Genomic DNA, 18532 nt, shown 5'->3' with positions numbered 1-18532 from the left:
ACCCGAGATGAGAAACACCTTGTTCTACCTAAAATGGCAAATGTACCTGACCACATAACTTTATCTTTCTGCTGTTCACAATATGTCCCTAATCAGCAAGAAATCTGTGTAAAATAGGTTTTTAGTTCTTTTTTTTTTTAAAACTGAAAACACGTATACAAAAAAACAGGAAAACAAGCTGTAGTACAGTAGTACAGTACAAAAATAGTACAGTAACAAAACCTGAAATACCTGAAAATACTATTTTAAAGCATCACTACAAACCCAACAATAGCTCACACTACTTAATATTGCATCTTTACTTTGACTCTTCTGCAAAAATATATTAATGCATATTAATATATTATTTATAATATATGTAATCCATTGTTTTGAAAGATTTTAACAAGTGTTTGAAATAAAAGTGGTCTCTAAGATAGAACACTCAAATTTAAATTACTTCATATGCTTGGATGCATACTTAAGGTGATTTTATGAAGTCTGTAACATGATGCAGCTAGATCCAAATAATCTTTTCACTTTTGACACAGGTAGGATTGTGAATCAGCAGGAACAGCATATTTATGCAGATTCATAATTTGGTTCAAATCACACATGTCCTTCCAAAATCACTCAGAATAGGCAAATCATCTGTGACAATGGAGTCATTTCTACTGAAATATTCAAAAAGGCAGCTGTATGCTTCTGAAAGAAGCTCGATCTTAGTTATTGAAATTCTCAATACCAAATTTTAAGTCATACCAAAGGCAAAAACAGATTCTCAGTCTATCCGATACCTGCGGAACTTTTACACTGTATGGCACCACAATGTCATTTTCTTTCTCCTGTGACAGTGCTAAAGAGCATTGTCAGCAAAAAAATCTCTTACAGAGGCAACAGCAATTCATAAAATAAATAAATAAATTAAAAACTTCAAGGAGTAATTGCTGCGTGCAGTAAGGATAAGCACATTTGCAAGGGAGAGATGTAACCTGGAAACTTTTGTTTCCTAGCTGCTGCATGTAGACATGCTGGTCCTCATCACTCTGTAAATTCTCTTACCCTCAGCAACAGTGAGCAGGTTGCCCAAATCTGTGACAGAGTGGCACTGTGCTGGCTCAGAGCTTGTGACACTTCCCAGTGGCAAGAAAGGGTCATAGTCACTAGACGAGAGATCCGCAAGACTCAGCACGTAATGGCTTTGCTGAGTATACGTAGTGGAGCCATTCACACAGCAATGCAAAACCTGCGAGTAGACAAGCACAACACTGAAGGAGCAATGAAGTATACGGCAAAGTACCCACTTAAACAGCAAGGAGTGACCCACCATGATTTTACATTATGAAAACCAGCCCCTGCTACAAAAAAATCTGTCTAAATTCAGTGTTTTTAAAATAACTCTCTTTTTCATGACTTATTCTGTACTTTAACAGCTCACTTAAGGACTTATTTTGTATTTTAACACACCACTCCAAATAATTCAAATATTTCTGCTGAGATTATTTTCCCTGGCTTGTTGTTTCTCTTTTAACCACCCTCTATGTTGCACGTCTACCTCAAACAAACTGCTTTTCTTCCTTTTCAAGATCCTTCACATTGATCTTATCCTCTCAATATTTTAAATTCTTCACGTGTCCTCTGTATGACTCTGCTCACACTTCATGTTTCTCTACAGGTTGATAAAAAATGCTTCTGTGACTACCAGGATCTGTAAAAGGCATCTTTAAACATCTAGATATAATAAATCATGTGCGTTCCTCATACTCACTCTATAAATATAGTCCAGTAAAGGAGCTTTGGATGCATGTTGATCTTCAAGGACACCAGCAGACACTGGCTCCAGAAGCATTTTCATGGGTAATGCCATGCACCAATCCAACAAGCAAAGTAGCAGTGAAACTATAAACTAAACAGAAACATGTAACGCAGTATTTAGGTATTATCTATCAAATTCACACAAACTTAGAGGTACATTTTTAGAAGTTTAAAATAAGCTTTTGGTTCAAAGCCACTTCTTTTAATGACTAGTTCAAACAGCACAAAGAAAGACACTGCTCACTTCAGCAACAAACCTTTTTATCTGCTTCCACAGAGGAGTACTCAGCGCTTGGCAGAAGAAATGCAATAGTGGCCACGAGGATCTATGTTAAAAGAAACAGAATTCCAGAAAGACATTTAACTTCTTTCATTACAAAGACAGAGAACTAACTTCACTTGAACAGGGCATGAAAAAGGTTAAATTCTCTTAAGAGCATCTAACTGCTTTTGTAAATAAATGTCCAAGTGAAACAAAGTTTCACTGAGCACTTTAAAAATACATGACTACAAATGAGAAATGCACACTGCTCCTAGGATTACAGCAAACCAGTCTCTTAACAATACTTGCAGAAGAAAGAAAACATTAACAGAAAGCTATGGTTCCAGAGGTTAAGTAAGGAATTAGGGGAACTTTGCACACAGTTTCCATAAAAATGTTTTAGAGAAACTGACATACTTCAGTAATTTTTCTGGACAGAGAGGATTCGTACTTCTGCAGCTTTTGCCAGTAAGAAACTAGCAGTTGAAGAACATCACAGGCTACCTGAGCTACCAATTTATTAGGAAACTGTAAAAGAAAAAAGGTAATTAAAAACCAAATAAAATATTTAGCTATCATACAATACAATTAGTTTTTCTACTTCTTAAATAATTTTACATCTGTAAAAACAGTAAAAAATGTTAATGCCACAAAATCACACAGTCAGCATTAGGAAACAGCAGACAACATTATTGACATAATCCTAGTTTGGTCCACTGTGGTAGGGGTCTTTAGGTGCATAATCACATCTTATTTTTGCAAATATTTTGCATTTTTATATAGGATGTCACCTTGGCCCCACTGAAGAACTATGCATATACTCCTTGGCAACTTCATAGGAGCCATAAGAATCTGAACCATGCTCACTGGAGATAATGAGCTACTAATTACATGTAAAGGCTCAGAACCAGAAGGTATCTTTTAGAAGATGACCAATGTCATATCACTAATACTATGGAAAGACTCCCAAGCAACTTCTTGTCAGTGCTTTAAGAAATGAAAAGAAAAACCAGCACACTGTACTCCATATAACCAGCAACTGTTTCAAAAAATAAAATGTCTATCAGTTACAGAGACCACGGCAGTACTACCTTTAGTGTCACACCTATGACATTGATTGCTTCCTTCACTTGGGGGTGATTTGTACACTGCGTTAGTTCTTCACATATCCAAACTCCAAGGCCACAAATGGCTACACATCTTTTTTAAAAGAAAAAAAAAAGTCAGAAGTTTTAAAAGTATCTTGTCTTCGTCTACACTTCATTCTTTCCAAATTTGCACTTTGGAAGGTAACCACTCCTCCACCAGACAGCAGCTATCACTGTATGGTAACACTAGACAGCTATTAATAAAGAGTCTCAAAGGAACTTGTCAATGACTTTTCATCAGTCAAACAAAAAAGTTAGAAATAAACCAGCTAGTCCAGAACTGCAAAGATGTGATTTCTTCCAAATTTACTTTTAAGTAAATTCAAACAGAGCAGAATTTTGTAATTTCTAGGCATTTAACCACAACATATACCATCTTTGGAAACCAGGAATATTCCTTGAAATCAAAGAAAATAAAAGCAGGCCCTATAAAAACAAAAAGCAAACAGGGAGGAAAAAAAGCAATAAATGAAGATGTGCTCTCTTCTCCCTCACACAGTAGGTCTACCTCTTCACAGCACAGAGTAGACCTCATCTCAATGCCAAAGTAAGGAACTCAACTCAACAGGGTCAAAAAAATAAGGCAGGAGTAACAAATCAGCTGTACAAACACAGAAAAATATGTAGGGAGAAAGATTTTCCAATTTTCCCATTTTTAACTTTACTCAATATTTTACCTTGCAGCTTCACTTGGTTCCTCTGTAGCATTCTTCAATAAAATATTTATGAGGTAACACTAAAACAATAAAATAAATCAGAGTAAGTGTCCTTTTCATACATGCGTTTTATTTAAAGTTGTTTAATTTTGACATAGTTGTAAATGAAATGAGCTTTAAATCTCAGTCTATTCTTAAAGGACTTTAACTACATTTTTTTTTTTTTTACTATTCTTACTACAATTTTATTTCATCAAAAGAGGATTACTTACTGATTACACTTCAAGTATACAGACCCTTGCAGATAAAACTAACCAACCCAAAATCATGTACAGGCAGCAAGGTGGAAATCAATTCATTTTCAGAGTTGGCAGGTGTTTACTATGAGTGTTCAGCACTTGATAATACAAACTATGGTGTACAAACTTTAAGCAAGTTAGATTTTGACCAAAAAAATTCAACACCTTTTTTGATACAGAAAAAAAGACTTCTAAAATCTAGCCTGCTTTAACACTCCTCTGATGAGACTCTGGGGTGTGATAAAGAAATCGAGAATGAAAGCATAGCGCGTTAAAGGTTTTGCATTCTGTCCATTTTTACATTCTAAAGCCACACAAGGAATTCAGAGATTCCTCCCCAGTTTTACCTAATTTTCCACAGTGGATCAGCATGGTGTCTCAAGTTCATTGAGGAGCAATAGAGGTTTGTACAAGGGCAACCATCCGAGCAGGTTTCGCCAGCTAGTGATGCTCTAGGTCACGCTTGTTGGGGTCTTTGTGAGAGGGTGTGCATGTGTGATTTTTCTTTTCAGTATTATTTTTTAAGGTCATTAAATTACGAAGTTTTCCACTGAGCAAAATAATTAATGTTGCAGGGTATTTCACTGAAGTTAACTCCTGGGGAAAGACCATTCATGTTAAGCTAATGGTTCTGTGTAAGAGTGGAATCTACTTAGCATGTTACTGTAATACCAGTAAGGCAGAAACTGTCTCCCCTCATGCACACCCCACATCTTTTAGGGGACAACCTAATATACATAGATGCAATGAATGGGCGCTTTAAATAATACCACCTCCACTATTTAATGAATTGACGTGACAGGCATCCGGCTGGAAAACATAGCATTTGATCATAGCCAGTCCACTCTCCTTGAAAATAAAACGTAATTTGTACTATCTAAGCTTTGCTGATTTTATGGTGCACGTTAGGCAAAGCAGTGCTTATCAGGTAAGTACATATAATATGTGCAGTTGTGGGATTTTGATGAGAAGGAGGGATTTATTATTTAAACAAAAAGTGTACAGTAAAAATTAAGTGATTAAATAATAAAGATATGTTAGACTTACTAATTAAATGTGGCTTTACCTTTACATCTGCACTTCCCGCGATGATCTCACCAGCTTCTGAAATGGGCCGCAAGAGTGGGATTTCTTGGTAGATATTTGGAAAGCAAACAAGAGAACCAAGGATGGTATGAGCTTCTGAACGGGGAGCCTAATGAAAGGAAAAGTAAACAAAAATATTTTCTTCATCAAGTTATGAAAATAACATAAGCTGTGAGGCTAGCGTATATTATTGCAAATACTAAAAGTGCTGTATTCACAATACAATGCAGAAAGTGTCCTGAGGAACATGTCCCGAGTAGCTTTTCCTTTAGAACTACTGCAAAATCAGCATTAAAGCAGTGACTAGCAAACGTTTGTTTGTCTGTGCTTTTTGCTGCTGTGTTTTTCTTTTTTCTGGTGCAGAACTCCTCCATCAGTGTGGATCTGGCACTGCTCATGCTTTTTTTGTAACACTGAAAATACACTGCACACTGTTTTATGCTTATAGGAGAAAAGAAAGGTGTTTTGCGGGTTTTTTTTTTAGAACTCTTTCCATGGAAAGTCAAGCTTTCACTTCTTATTAGCATTTTAAGATTTATCACAGATCAGGCTGATCAGCTTTTTCAGAGATGCCAGAAAATTAATGTCTGTACGCGCTGAGGGACAATGCAACCAGACTCGCTGTTTTGCTTCTGCTGAAAGCTGAGAGATCTGTGTCCCCGTGCACCACCGTCTGCTCAGAAGCACAGATGTCATGAACAGCAATAAAAACATGTGGCCAGAATAGACCAAAAGGTCTCCCCTAAACTGCGGTTCCAACGCTTTCCTGTTTTTTTTCCAGGACTGTCATATTGTTACCCTTATTTTGGCATCCACCATTAATTTGCTGTTTCATTTTCCTTCATTAATTTAATGGTTTAGAATCCCATTTCTGTTAGTGTTGATACTTAGTAAAACGTTCTGCATTACCAAACAAGTTCCATACTTTCAATCAGTGAAATCAGCTCAGTGAAAAATGCTAACAAGATTCTGAAACCCAAGTCCTGCTTGTAGCGTACAAACACATGGCAGCATTGGTGAGGATATGATTTCTCACACTTTGGCCTTTTGATGAAACACCTCTGCAATACTAGTATGTCACCTTATTCCCCAGTTTCACACATCAGCTGCCATGGTATCTGCCCCAAGAGCCCCATTTCGCCTTGCACTAACGAGCCCACACCTGTTAGAGTGGAGACATCCCAAGCTTGTTAGCGAGCAGGCTCCCGTGGGCCGGGCACAGGGCATTGCCATACTCACCTCCAGCATGTCTGCACTCAGCACTCGGGCTGCCGCTGTAATGAAGTCTCCTATCAGCATCGTAAAGCCAGGTAGGCCCAGGAAGAAAAACCAAGGCGGGCAATGCTTTATGACAGTATTCAAGATATCCTGAAAAATGAAGATAAGTTACCTGTTTGAGTAAAAAGATGAGGAAAAAAAAAAAAAACACCAAAACAACAACGGGAGAGTTTGAGAGGATTTAACTTTGTAATTCACCAGTTCCCCACTCATCAAAGTGATGTTTGCCAGAGCCACACGTGGTGTTGTCGCATAAAAACTGCTGCTTTCTTCTGCAGGTACATTTAGTAAGAAAAGGGCATTTTGTATTTCAGTGACATTTGTACTCTTAAATTCCTATTAAAAAAAACAAACACCCACGTCTCTTCATGTCTAAGTGTAAAATAACTGTTTGCTTGTGAAACAAGACTTTGGATAAAGCAAGACATCCAAATTGTTAATCAACTTAAGATGAAGTTTTACACCATCCCAAATGAGGTATCTCCTAAAACAGTATTACTCAGAATTCTGTAGCCATAACAATAATGAAATGACACAAATTACTGTCGCCTTTCACCCAAAGGAGCTTGAAGCAGTACCTGACAGCAGGTAGCTTACACCTGTTAGGCTGCTCTAGCACATACAGGATTTTTCAACTACACTGGGCTGGTTGAGAAACAGTGATGTCAAATGCAAGAAGTGGTTGCACTCAGCACAGTAACAAAGATAAACCTATAGTAACTAGATTGTTACCATTCACTATTCTAAATAATTAAATAGCATGTACAGATAAGCCTTTGGGGGAAAAAAAGATTAAAGACTTTTTGCTGAACTTTTAAAGAAAGTTTTCTTACTATTTTTAAGAGGTTGCACTGTACTTGTAAGACTAGACCACCAGCCACAGCTTTGCTCTCATAATCACCCCATGACACAGACCATATTTAAGACAAGCATTTCAAATTTAATCCTTCCTCATGTTTCAATTCTTCACAGTCTCTTCAAATCAGAGAAAAGTTCCTGTATTTAAGTTAAGATTTTCTTTCTAGGACATTTCAGGAGGCTTATAATTAGGTTCAAAAGCTAAATTATCCTTACCTAGAGCATTACGTTTGCAGAAGAACATGCTGAAGTTATTTCTGTATTGAGTAGAAAATTATTTTTCTTCTCAGTAAAACTTCAAAGAAAAATTGTGAAGGAAAACAATTATCAGTGTCCACCTTTACTGCTTTTATGATGTGTGAAAGATGGTTTGAATGTAAATTTTAGTCCGCAAATATGTCTTTATGCTCAATTTCTACATCAGAAGCTAGAGAAGTTAAACTGATTTTTCTCTGTTTGAAGATATGCTTTAGCCACACTGGTATTTTCTCAATGCACTGCTCAACACCTGGGCAAAACCTATTTACTGTTCTACTGAAGTATTTACAGCAGTAACATCCTACAAAATAACAGTGTTATATGTTTAAAATATTACCAGATAAATATTCGTTTTTAAGGTAGTACCAGATAATGCTTCCACTTTCCTGAATAAGCTAGAATGCCACTCGAGTTAATGTTTAAACTAGTTTTAATCACTTCCTTTGATACATTTCAAAGTCAATATCAGTCAATGCAAACATTCAAAAAGAAAGAACAGATGGATGCAGCAGCTCATAAAGTGGGTGGTAAACTCACGCTCCAAGCAGAACAAAAGACCCACCTTTTCATAATTAAGGGGCTGATTAACGCACCTCACTCCTCGCAGCACAACGCACCTGTAATTACGAATGGAGCCAGGTACTGAGATGTGTTTGGTCTCTGAATAATTGGGCATCAAACTATAGAGCAGCAGATGGGAGTACACTTCTGTTGACATATGCCACGATAAAAGAGCCTGTGCTAACCTGGCTTAAAAGGTAACAGAACATAGGAAGTACAAAGACCTGCTACAAACAACTGTGTTAACTCCTGTCCTCGCTCCATCAATCCCATCTGTTAAATACCACTGTAACGATCGCCCTGCATCATCAGCTCTTAGCCACGGTCATTGAACAGAACTCTTAGGAAATTAGGATCAAAAAATGTAATTGTAGAACTGTTGTTTTAACACCTTAATACCTGTGAACTTAAAGCACAGCATAAATAATGCAATTTTCACATATGCTGTGACAACACATTCACTACAAAAAGCTGTTAGAGTTCCATTGCATGGATCTATTTGCTGTTTATGAGATGTACAACCACTAAAAAATATATTTTTCATAGTTAGAAGGCAAAAACCTTTGGAAAGTTCCTTTTTGGAAAGCTAATGAAACAATCCTCAGCTTTTCTTTTTTGTTACGTAGCTGTGAAATACAGACCTTCTGGCACAGATCATATGCAGCACTGATACAACAGACTCAGAACCATCGAAAGTTAGCACTGTGCACAAACAGCCTGCTTGTGTTCACCCTAGCTTTCCATTAGTTTCCAGTGCCATTTTTCACCTCAGGCACTTCATTCAGTATTAGTTTGTGACAGTTTTAGTGACTTAATTTAAATTAGTACAGGACAGAATACATCCTGAACATCATCTTGCTCTACTAGAGCTTATTGCAAACAGAACAGATTGGAAAGAAATCACACCCCAGGAAGGCGTTTGCAGGTAAAATTTGACAATTTTTCTACTGTTTCCCAGATAGCACACTTTCATGCACAACACAGCTAACAATAAAAGCACGACTTCACGTAGTAATTCAGTAGCATTGCAAACTTATCAAAAGATTCAGGTTTATGAGAAAGTGGCCCAGTGAGAACATACGTCCTATCAGTGATATTGCAAAAATCAGGTAATTCAAACATAGGCAAGTTGTTTCCTTCCCTTCAAAGCACTGTTCTATAAATGTAAACTGTGTTCAGCAGCTTACAGCCTAGTAAATGAATCACTTTAATTGAATGCTATGTACACAGTAACTGGAAAAACACAAGCAATAAGAAAAACATATGGTGATGGCAATAGAAATTGGTTTACTCATTCTGTACAGTGTTGTTTCTTTACTTCTTTCATAATTGACCTTTAGAATGATAAATGTGTAAAATAATTTTGGTTTATTATGGCTCCAAACCTTTCAGCAATTACACAGAATGAAAATTTAAAAGGAAGTATTCATTCTGGAAGCATTTCAATTGTTTACATAATTGCACAGCTATAATTTAGTGTTCATGTTGTTAAAGAAAAGTGGAAAAAAAAGGACCATTATGGACTATTTCAATTCAAAATGATGCTCTGTAGTGTTAAAAATGGGGAGGAGGGGAGAGAAAGGGGCAATCACACACACATCTGTCTCAAATGGATTAACCCTATAAAAGGCATAATATTTCAGTATAGGGTAATCTAGTAATCCAAATAATATGGTCATAAACATCCAGTGAGTAAGTGAAAAAAAAAAGTTATCCAAGTTCACTGAAAGGTCAATTACAAAAATATTCTTCACCTAATTTTTGTTCAAGGTTTTGCAGATTACAGGTGTAACAAAATAGCCTGCCATCTGCCTTCCTCACAATTCCATTTGTCCCTCAACAGGAACAACATGGGTTTTTTTACTTAAAGTTCACTCTGTTCTTCCCCGAGACATACCTCATTTGGGGCTGCAATTTACAGTACAGAGAAGATTATTAACTTAAACAGGACGTAAGTGGTAAATCCTTCATTTTCTTTTTTTTATTTTAAAGGAACAAATGATTCCATTTACTTATTCCAAGCTCTCCTAGCTGGCATTACATTTTAGGTAAGAGTTAACTTGTCAAAAATTAAGTTCCGATAAAAACTTGTGAAGAATTTTGACACACTCGGAAAGCACAGGACTGCTTGTAAGAAAATCTATTTCAATCTGTCATTTAAACCTAACCTCCAAAAAAGTTATCTTTGCTGAAGTATCTTGTGATTAGATGCAACAGAGAGAGAGATTAAAAACCAGAATAACATGTTGGATTTGGAAAACAGATGACAGACAGATTACTGCATAAATTACCTGCTGGTAATTGTTCCTTCCCCCCAAACTACATTAGAAAGCTCTTTTAAAGGTGCGTTTGTAACATAAAAACAACCTTTGTGCTCATACAGAGAGGTGCCCAGATGCCTTATTAACAGAGATCAGACAAACATCCTAAGTGAACAGAATTTTTGAAGTTTCTCCCATTTTAAAGTATGTTTGATATTTCTATCGCCTACTGCCTGAAATGAGACAGCTTTGTGTTGGCAGACAGACTTCTCCTGAACACCTGTGGCAGGACCACCGGGGAGTCTGGCGGCGAGATGCCAGCACATGGCGCCAACCCAGCCGCAGTGCTGGGGTGACCCCCTCATGGGGAAGGTAGCTTAGGGACAGGATGGTGAGCAGGCATTTGTTAGAAGGACACACAGCTCCTACAGTTGGCATTACCTGGTTCTGCCTTTCTTCCAGTCAATCCTAGCAGCTATTTTTCCCCAGCACTGCCAGTGTATCCTCGTGGTGTGGGTGAGCAGAGGGGCATGCAGCATCTTCTGAGAGAACTGCTCACCCAGTACAGAGCAGGTAAATTTTCTGCAGAAAGGGGGTGTGGGGGAGACTACAGAGGGAGAAAATTGAGGTAGCTACTGGAAGAAGGTCACAGCAAACTAGAATATGTGACTCTAAGCCTTATTATCTAAAGACTACATTATGGTTTTATTTTTTTTTATGAGAGAAATGTAAATATGTGCTATGGTTTCTGAAATGTTGTATAACCAAGGGTCCTCATGTGAAACACTATCAGGCAGAAATCTAGGCAAGAGGTACTTATCTCACCACATACACGAGGGAAGCTCCCATCTACAGTGCCTTTGGAAGACAATGCCCCACGCAGCTACCACACATCCCAGTGCGCAGCACCAGTGACCTCGCAGCCACGAGTTGAACAGTGCTCCTTGTTGCAGAGTAAGAACTTAACAGAAAGATATAAAAGCTTACAAGCAACTCTATTACAAAATGTTCCATATTATAAATCAGCAATCATACACAAAGCCACCATCTTGCCATACTCTGCAATTCTACATAAGCTTACTTTGTAACTGACAAAGTTTTCTTTCTGCAGTAAGCAACAGTATATTTTAAACAAATTAAGAGGCTTATAGACAAGCATAACATATATTAATATATCATTATCACTACTGGTAAAGTATTAAATCTAGCTTCTTATACTACTAAAAGGACCGAGCTAAAAACGTGGCTGTTAACTTTTCTATCTTCAGCTGCACTGCATGCTGTGGGCTTATGCTGTTCTGCATAGCAAAATAAGCCCAGTCTCTGTGTGCTGAAATTCAATCACCAGGGACATCTGTCAACTCATTTGGACCTGGGCTTTTTTCCCCCCATATTTAAAGTTAGTACTGCATTTAATATCATTAAATAACAAAAAAGCCCGTAGTGCAGTCTTTAGCTGTCCTTTTCAGAGAATCTCTGAAGTATGTATTTTTTATTATGTTTCTTAGTATTTCTTTATGAAGTAGCTTGTTCCAAAAATATGCTGGCAAGCCAGTATAATTGCAGATTTACTGAACCTAATTGTTGAAACTCCCTTCAAAAGCCAGGAATATAACTATCCTGTCAGCTCACTTTTCAGATAACAATCTCTAACACTACTGGCCAAAAATGCAGTGGCATATGTTGTCAATAGCTTACGGCAAGTGTGTTAACTGATGCCAAAGCCCTGGTAGCAGGGTGAGACTCTCCCCAAAAATGACACAAAAGAGCTGGCAGTTCCAAAACTTGCAAAATTTTGAAAAACTGCCTCTTCTTGTACAGAGGTAAGCACTGAACTTTCACAGCATCTCTTCTCAAAATAAGAGTGCAAATTTAGACAGAAAGAAGAGTGTGATAAAAATCCACATAAGTTTTGGGGAAAAAATATTGTAAATACCAAAAGTTGTAGGAATTAGAATTATCTCAATAGTTGTTTTTCTGAAAAGGGGTCTGAGTAGCATTAGTAGAATTTTGGAATAGAGTTTTAGGGTGTTTTTTTTTTCCAGAAAAAATAGGGAAGCTATAAAACATACTTTTTCAAGTTCATGATGCAAAAATTACTGCTACAGTAAGCAGCCAATAGAAATAATAAAATACATTTCTTTTCTACACTTAGACATTTGTGCACTGCAATATTAGAATTCAGTTAAAATTTAAAAGCTGTACGTATCATCCAAATCAAAAGATATGAATTCTTACAATCGCTGCAAGTGGGGGCTTTTCAACCCTTAAACTGACACAGTTATGCCCACCCAAGCTGCAACAGGCTCTCCTGTGGAATCCTCTAAAAATCTCTTCCCAAGAACATGCCATGATTCTCCGTAGTCTAAACTAGGAGCTAGAGCAAATGCAGGTGACACCACAGGATGGCTTTCCTGAAGCTGCAGACTGAATGATACAGTAAAGAAATGGATGTTGCTGGGAAAGACCTAGGCATTCCTGTAACCATTGCTGCCTGGCTGAGGAGATATCAGAAGAAATACTGGATAGAAAAAGTCTGTCCTGCACAGGTGTGATGGACTAGAAAGACCCTGAAGGCATTTGAAGGCTGATAGACCTCAGTGGTTTAAAGGGCAAAAGGACTGAAGTTAATGTAAGCAGTACCTCCTGCATCCCATCTGAGCGATTCCTGATGCATTGTCTTCTTAGGATTTTCAGTCAAGCTTTGAATGCAAGTGGAAACACTGCCTTTGCTACCAGGTGAAGATAGTGTATAAAAAACAAAACCATGCTCTAATTCACTTTCCTCTGTACTAGTGAGGGAGGGGAGGTGGAGAACCTGAATGAATTTTGTTCATAAAAAGCAGTGGGAAAATCTGAACTCACTAGAGCATCAGAGAAATGCCCACTGACTCGAGTGGTACAGGAGCAGAATTGTTATTGCACAGTTGCCTGTGCCCTGGGTTCAGGGCACTTGGCACGCTGAAGTAGCTGCGGCGCCAGGCTGTGACTTCCTTCTCCCACCTGAAAAGGTGATGCAATTGTTGCAGAGAATTGTACACTTCTTCAAGTGGAGATGTTTGTTGTTTGACACTTAGACATGGACAAATTAGACATGGCTTAGCTACAACACTAACTCCTTTCTCACCTGCTGAACTAATTGCTAAATCTTGAACTCAGAGTACCATGGGAGTTTTTTATAAAATATATCTTTACATTGCTCTTTTATACGCTCCAGGAGACAGGTCTTCAAAACTAGGTTGCACTTTGCATGAATAACAGTCTGACCGTAATCAAAGATGTATTATTTTGTTTTTTACCATTACCAAAACCTAGACAATACAGCGGTAATTTTGTATACTCATATCCTCAAGAGAGGAGTGAAACACAATTGAGTAATTTAGAGTAACAGGTAATGGAAACAGTGCATACATTAGAGCAGGAGGTCTGCATTCTCCCAAGTCTAGGAGAAACCTTTTTCACCTATCCAGATAGCTACATGTATCTGGACATGTATCTACTGAAATAAATACAACTACTATCTGCTCAGAAAGTCCAATTAGTGTCTTTGGTAAGGTATTTATCTTCATATTGAAGTCCGGCTTTCATTAAAATTAATTGTATAACTGCACTTTGCTCATGTAATACAAGATTTGTGGATTTTTTTTTTCTAAGAGAAATACATTTCAAAAAGAAACATTTCTGATGCTAAAATACTGATAATTATATTCGTGTTATACGGTTTCTGACCATAACTTTACTAAATTATGTAGCCACATAAAAGGCTCATCTAAAACAACCAATGTGATTTCCTGGAGCTGGTCTACCTTTGTGTTGCTTCTCTCCATTAATTTTTAAAATTGTACTGGTTACATACATAGAATGAAAATTTCCCCATGAGAAAAATCCCCTTCTCCTTTTTTCTGTTAATGTTCCATAAAAGTGAGAAAGATATGCTTATGCTTAGGAAAAAAAAAAAATCTCACAAAGCAGATTGCTCTTTCTTTCCACTACAAGATCTCCAATTTCCAGCCCCTTCACGCAAACGAGATCAGATTTCCCCCACACCTGGGTAGTTTAATCTTTTGGCGGCAAGGTAAAAGGCTGGTGAAATACCTTGCCTGTGCCATCAATCTACCTGTGGAAGAAAAACTCTGTGTTCAATCATTTGGGTACCAGACGGCACCTAGCGTAAGTAACTCCCTGGCCCCACCAAAATAATTGAAAAGTACATCCATGACCCATATTAACAGATCCCAGAGTTATTCTGCCTCAAACAATACATTCCTGCAATTGTATTTATTGCAGGTGTTACCTTCAGCATGCAAAATACTGAGCTAGTCTAAACACCCATTGAGTAATGTGATGCTAATCAAACTGCAAATATGGAAATAGGTATAAGGAACCGGCTTTGCATCAACATGTTGCATGAGAATTGAAGCTCCAAAACACCGTGAGTTAACATCTCACATCATCTAGTATCATAGCTAAGGAAAGCAAAACTGGAAGTACAGTAACACAAGAGAAAACTTGCGGTCAAGTGTGCCACCAAGAGGCAACAAAAGCAGAACCAAGAGAGCCAAGGAAGAAAAAAAGAGCAGCATCAGCGTGCAAAATATCTGGGAAACCCTGGAATGATCTGTACTGCCTTCACCAGCCAGTCTTCACTTCTTGATCTTAGTGTCTGCGTTGCTAATTTGCACACAGACTGAAATATGAAGTGCAACAAAGCAATAGGCTTAAAATCAGTGGAGCTGTTATTAACACCAAAACACAATGAACAGTGAGAAACACAGCTCATCAAGAACCAATACCAGGTTTTTAAAATCACCAAGTTTCTATGTAAGAAACTCTTTTCCAGGATTTTTCTCCAGTATCATAAGTAGCACACCAGGACAATTAACAGAAAAGCTTTGCCCCAAACCAGCTGTAGGAGTCATATGACCTAATCAGTTCTCTTTCTAAAAAGAGAGCATGCTGTGAGTCTGTGTAAAGAAAAAAACAAGTTATCCTAAATGTATGCCTTAACTTTTGAAGGTGAGAACACAGGAAGATGTTTTTGCATGTATCATAATATTAGTGTTTTGCTTTTAGGAAGTATAGATCAAAGAATATTCTGCTATTAATAGTTTTTCTTCTTCCATACCTACAGAAGCACTTGAGAGCAGGTGGAAAGCTTGCAGAGAATGCACGGCAGATGGTTTTCTTTCCTTTATTTTTGCAAAACAGGGACACATGAAGTTTCCAAGTGCAGGGTTATGCAGGCCAGCACAGAGAGAGGGACTGAGTTGCTGACTACAGCAAGGAACCCACATCCAAGGTGTGAGCAGCATGTTGCATGCTGGTAAAGCTAAACGCAGCTTCACAACGTTTAAAACAATGCACGAGTAACCCAGCACTAGTTAAGCAAAAGGACAGGCCTTCTTGGGGATTACAGGAGTAGTAAAGATTGGTAACAACTAGCATAACCAAATCTGTGCAAGTCTGTTCCCTCTGGCTTGATAAAGGCACTAGAAGTGACTCCCTGAAGCAGCAAATACCAATACAGATTTTACAGAGAGGTCCATGTGCCCTCTGCTGGCACCTGCGGCGCAGCTCTCACCATTGTATACATCAGAGTATTTTTTTAAGGATGAAAACACACTGTTACAGCTATAAAAACACAGGCATGTTTTTAGAATGTCTCTATTTTGCTGAGAGTATTTCTTATAGTTCTTATGCATATTTAGCTGCTTCTGTGGTCCAATAATCCTTTTACATCTTGACAGATGAAGTTTTTTCCTCATCTCCCACCAACTACGTTATTGGTCAGGCCAAACCATGGCATATAAACCCAGAAATGGCATTTATTCACAGACACAGAATGTTTTGACAGCAGTTCTTGGCTAGAGTGATAAGATAACCTGAAGAGTACGGAGAAAGTTCAGACTACGTAATCTAAAGAGAGGAACAGACTAGGCTATACATGGATAATTTCATACAATTGTATTTCTTTCTGTTTCTTCAAAAATTAAACTAAAAACATTTCCATCAGCATATGGAAAAAAATGCAATTTTTTTTTTAAAGAAGGCTTTTACCTGGTCTTCACTTGTTAAGCCAAGGTGCATCACAAAATAAAAATGAACTAGGAAATCAGAATTTGGCAGAACATCTTGACGCCTAGTCATCATAGCACAGATCAGCCTGTACGCCTGAAGTTTGCCTTCCTTATATTCATTTGGCAGGGTGGTTGCCTAAAAAGAGCAAAAGCCTTGTTTTACTACATTTTTCCTAGTAGTCAGCTAATACAAAATTGTTATTTTCAGCAGATTTTCCATAAAGCAAATCTATTGTATTTATTAAAATAGACTTGAGTCCAAATGTCCTCTGGAAGATATCTGTTGTCTTAGAAAGCAGTGATTGTGACAATTATGAATAATGCAACTGAACATACACAAATTTAATATTGATACAGAAAAAAAACACTAACGTGAAAATTTTAGAAATAACTTACCTTGAATAACCATGATGCAAATATTCTGAGAGGAGGAATTAAGACAGGAGGAGAGGGAGTCGACTGATTATCCATACTTATAGCAAGGTTGTCCCTTATCTGGTGTGTTTAAAGGATGAGAGTTAATAAGCACAATAGCTTACTTTATTAATGTTATTTATTTCATATTATTATTTTTCTATTTTATTTTATTTTACCTCAAGGCGCTATACCCTGTGCTACCCAGACAGTTCCTCCTTAAGCTAAGACCTCCAGAAAAACATGTTCTATAGTGCCATATAGCCTAACCAAATATTATCATTTTAGGTTGTACCATCTGCTTTTACACTTAACACAACGTTTGCAATATTCTATTCTATACCTCTGTTTTCTTTGCTACCGTTTCATCATGCCATGTAAATTAACTAATCTAAATTCTCATGATTAAACAGGAATATTTTTTACTCAGGATAGCTACTAGAAATCAAACAAAATCTGACAAAACTTACGACAGAACCCTCCAAATATCATGCTTGTGTTCCAGATGCTAATCCTAAACTAAACTTAAGCATCATTTTTACAGAAAAAAAAAAAATTATATGAAAGCTTGATATACTATACCTTTGCAAGTTTATACCACAGCTCATAGAGATACCCAAAAACTTTTGCATGAATTTTAGGTGACTGTATATTGTTCACATCTCCAAGAATTCCCAAGATCCTCCTCCATAGCACAGCAGCAGAATCAGGATGCCAACCGATGAGGCTTCCACCGGCAATTATACTGCAGTCATCAGCAAGATATTCACTGCTGTCTGTAAATTTTAAAATGCTCAACTTCACTGAATTAGAAATGCAGTGTACAATATAAATTGAGTCAAAAAAAGTGGGAATATCAATACAGAATAGGAATAGTAATTCTGAACATTTCTGATGGGATCTCACTGAATATAAACACTAAGCAAATACAGTGACTTGGAAATTACAAGCAAACATCAGAAAAACATAAAGCATTAGGCTGGATAATAATTTTAAAACATCAATCACTTTTGCAAGAGTATCACAGCAGTTCTACAACTGGTACGAAAATTATGTCTATACCTAAAATCCCTACATAATAGTTTCCTTGTTTTCCCTTTTTTTTTTTTTTAATAAATCAAACCATTCTCTTCTAGAAATCATGAAAGCCTACAATTCCACAGTGTTTGTATCTTGGGGTTTTACATAGATAACAAGAATATTATTCAAGAATGAAGCTTAATATTATATAAAGCAATTCAGTGACGCATATCTAAAAGCCAATTATATAAAACATATACGAAGTCAACAAGTGAGATTAATTTTTCCTATGTGATGACCTTGGGTTGTGAAGAGAGTTTCTCTTTCACAACAAAGTAGTCTCTAAGCAAAACTCTTATGGGTTAGGGAATTGCATTTCCCTACGACACAAGGAAAAGACACATCAACTTTTAGCCAGAAAAGATAAAGAGCAAAAATTTATATTTTAATATAAACAGGAACTTTAGAGTAGAGATACCTGAAAGCTTTGGTCTCAAGAAACAGAACATACATAATTGTCATAAATAATTTGTCACTGAGTCGCATCATTTTATTTCTAA

At 37.2% G+C, this 18532-nt stretch overlaps 1 protein-coding gene across 9 annotated transcripts in view; it reads right to left on the bottom strand.

The window, feature by feature from the left end:
- The window catches only part of RALGAPA2 (Ral GTPase activating protein catalytic subunit alpha 2), a 136587-nt gene that overhangs the window by 66596 nt on the left and 51459 nt on the right, over window positions 1-18532 (bottom strand). For all 9 annotated transcript variants that reach the window (XM_040551152.1, XM_040551154.1, XM_040551153.1 and 6 more), the window contains 11 exons: window positions 17535-17728; window positions 16935-17033; window positions 16519-16674; window positions 6485-6613; window positions 5226-5354; window positions 3882-3940; window positions 3148-3256; window positions 2474-2584; window positions 2052-2120; window positions 1748-1885; window positions 1042-1225 (listed from right to left, as the gene is read on the bottom strand). In XM_040551152.1, the coding sequence (XP_040407086.1) occupies window positions 1042-1225; window positions 1748-1885; window positions 2052-2120; window positions 2474-2584; window positions 3148-3256; window positions 3882-3940; window positions 5226-5354; window positions 6485-6613; window positions 16519-16674; window positions 16935-17033; window positions 17535-17728 (1377 nt within the window). The remainder of the gene's footprint in view (window positions 1-1041; window positions 1226-1747; window positions 1886-2051; window positions 2121-2473; window positions 2585-3147; window positions 3257-3881; window positions 3941-5225; window positions 5355-6484; window positions 6614-16518; window positions 16675-16934; window positions 17034-17534; window positions 17729-18532) is intronic.

The sequence above is a fragment of the Cygnus olor genome, chromosome 3 (genome assembly GCF_009769625.2).
Source record: "Cygnus olor isolate bCygOlo1 chromosome 3, bCygOlo1.pri.v2, whole genome shotgun sequence".
Taxonomy (NCBI): domain Eukaryota; kingdom Metazoa; phylum Chordata; class Aves; order Anseriformes; family Anatidae; genus Cygnus; species Cygnus olor.
The sequence above is the reverse complement of the archived record's forward strand: the minus strand, read 5'-3'. Positions and strand labels throughout refer to the sequence as shown.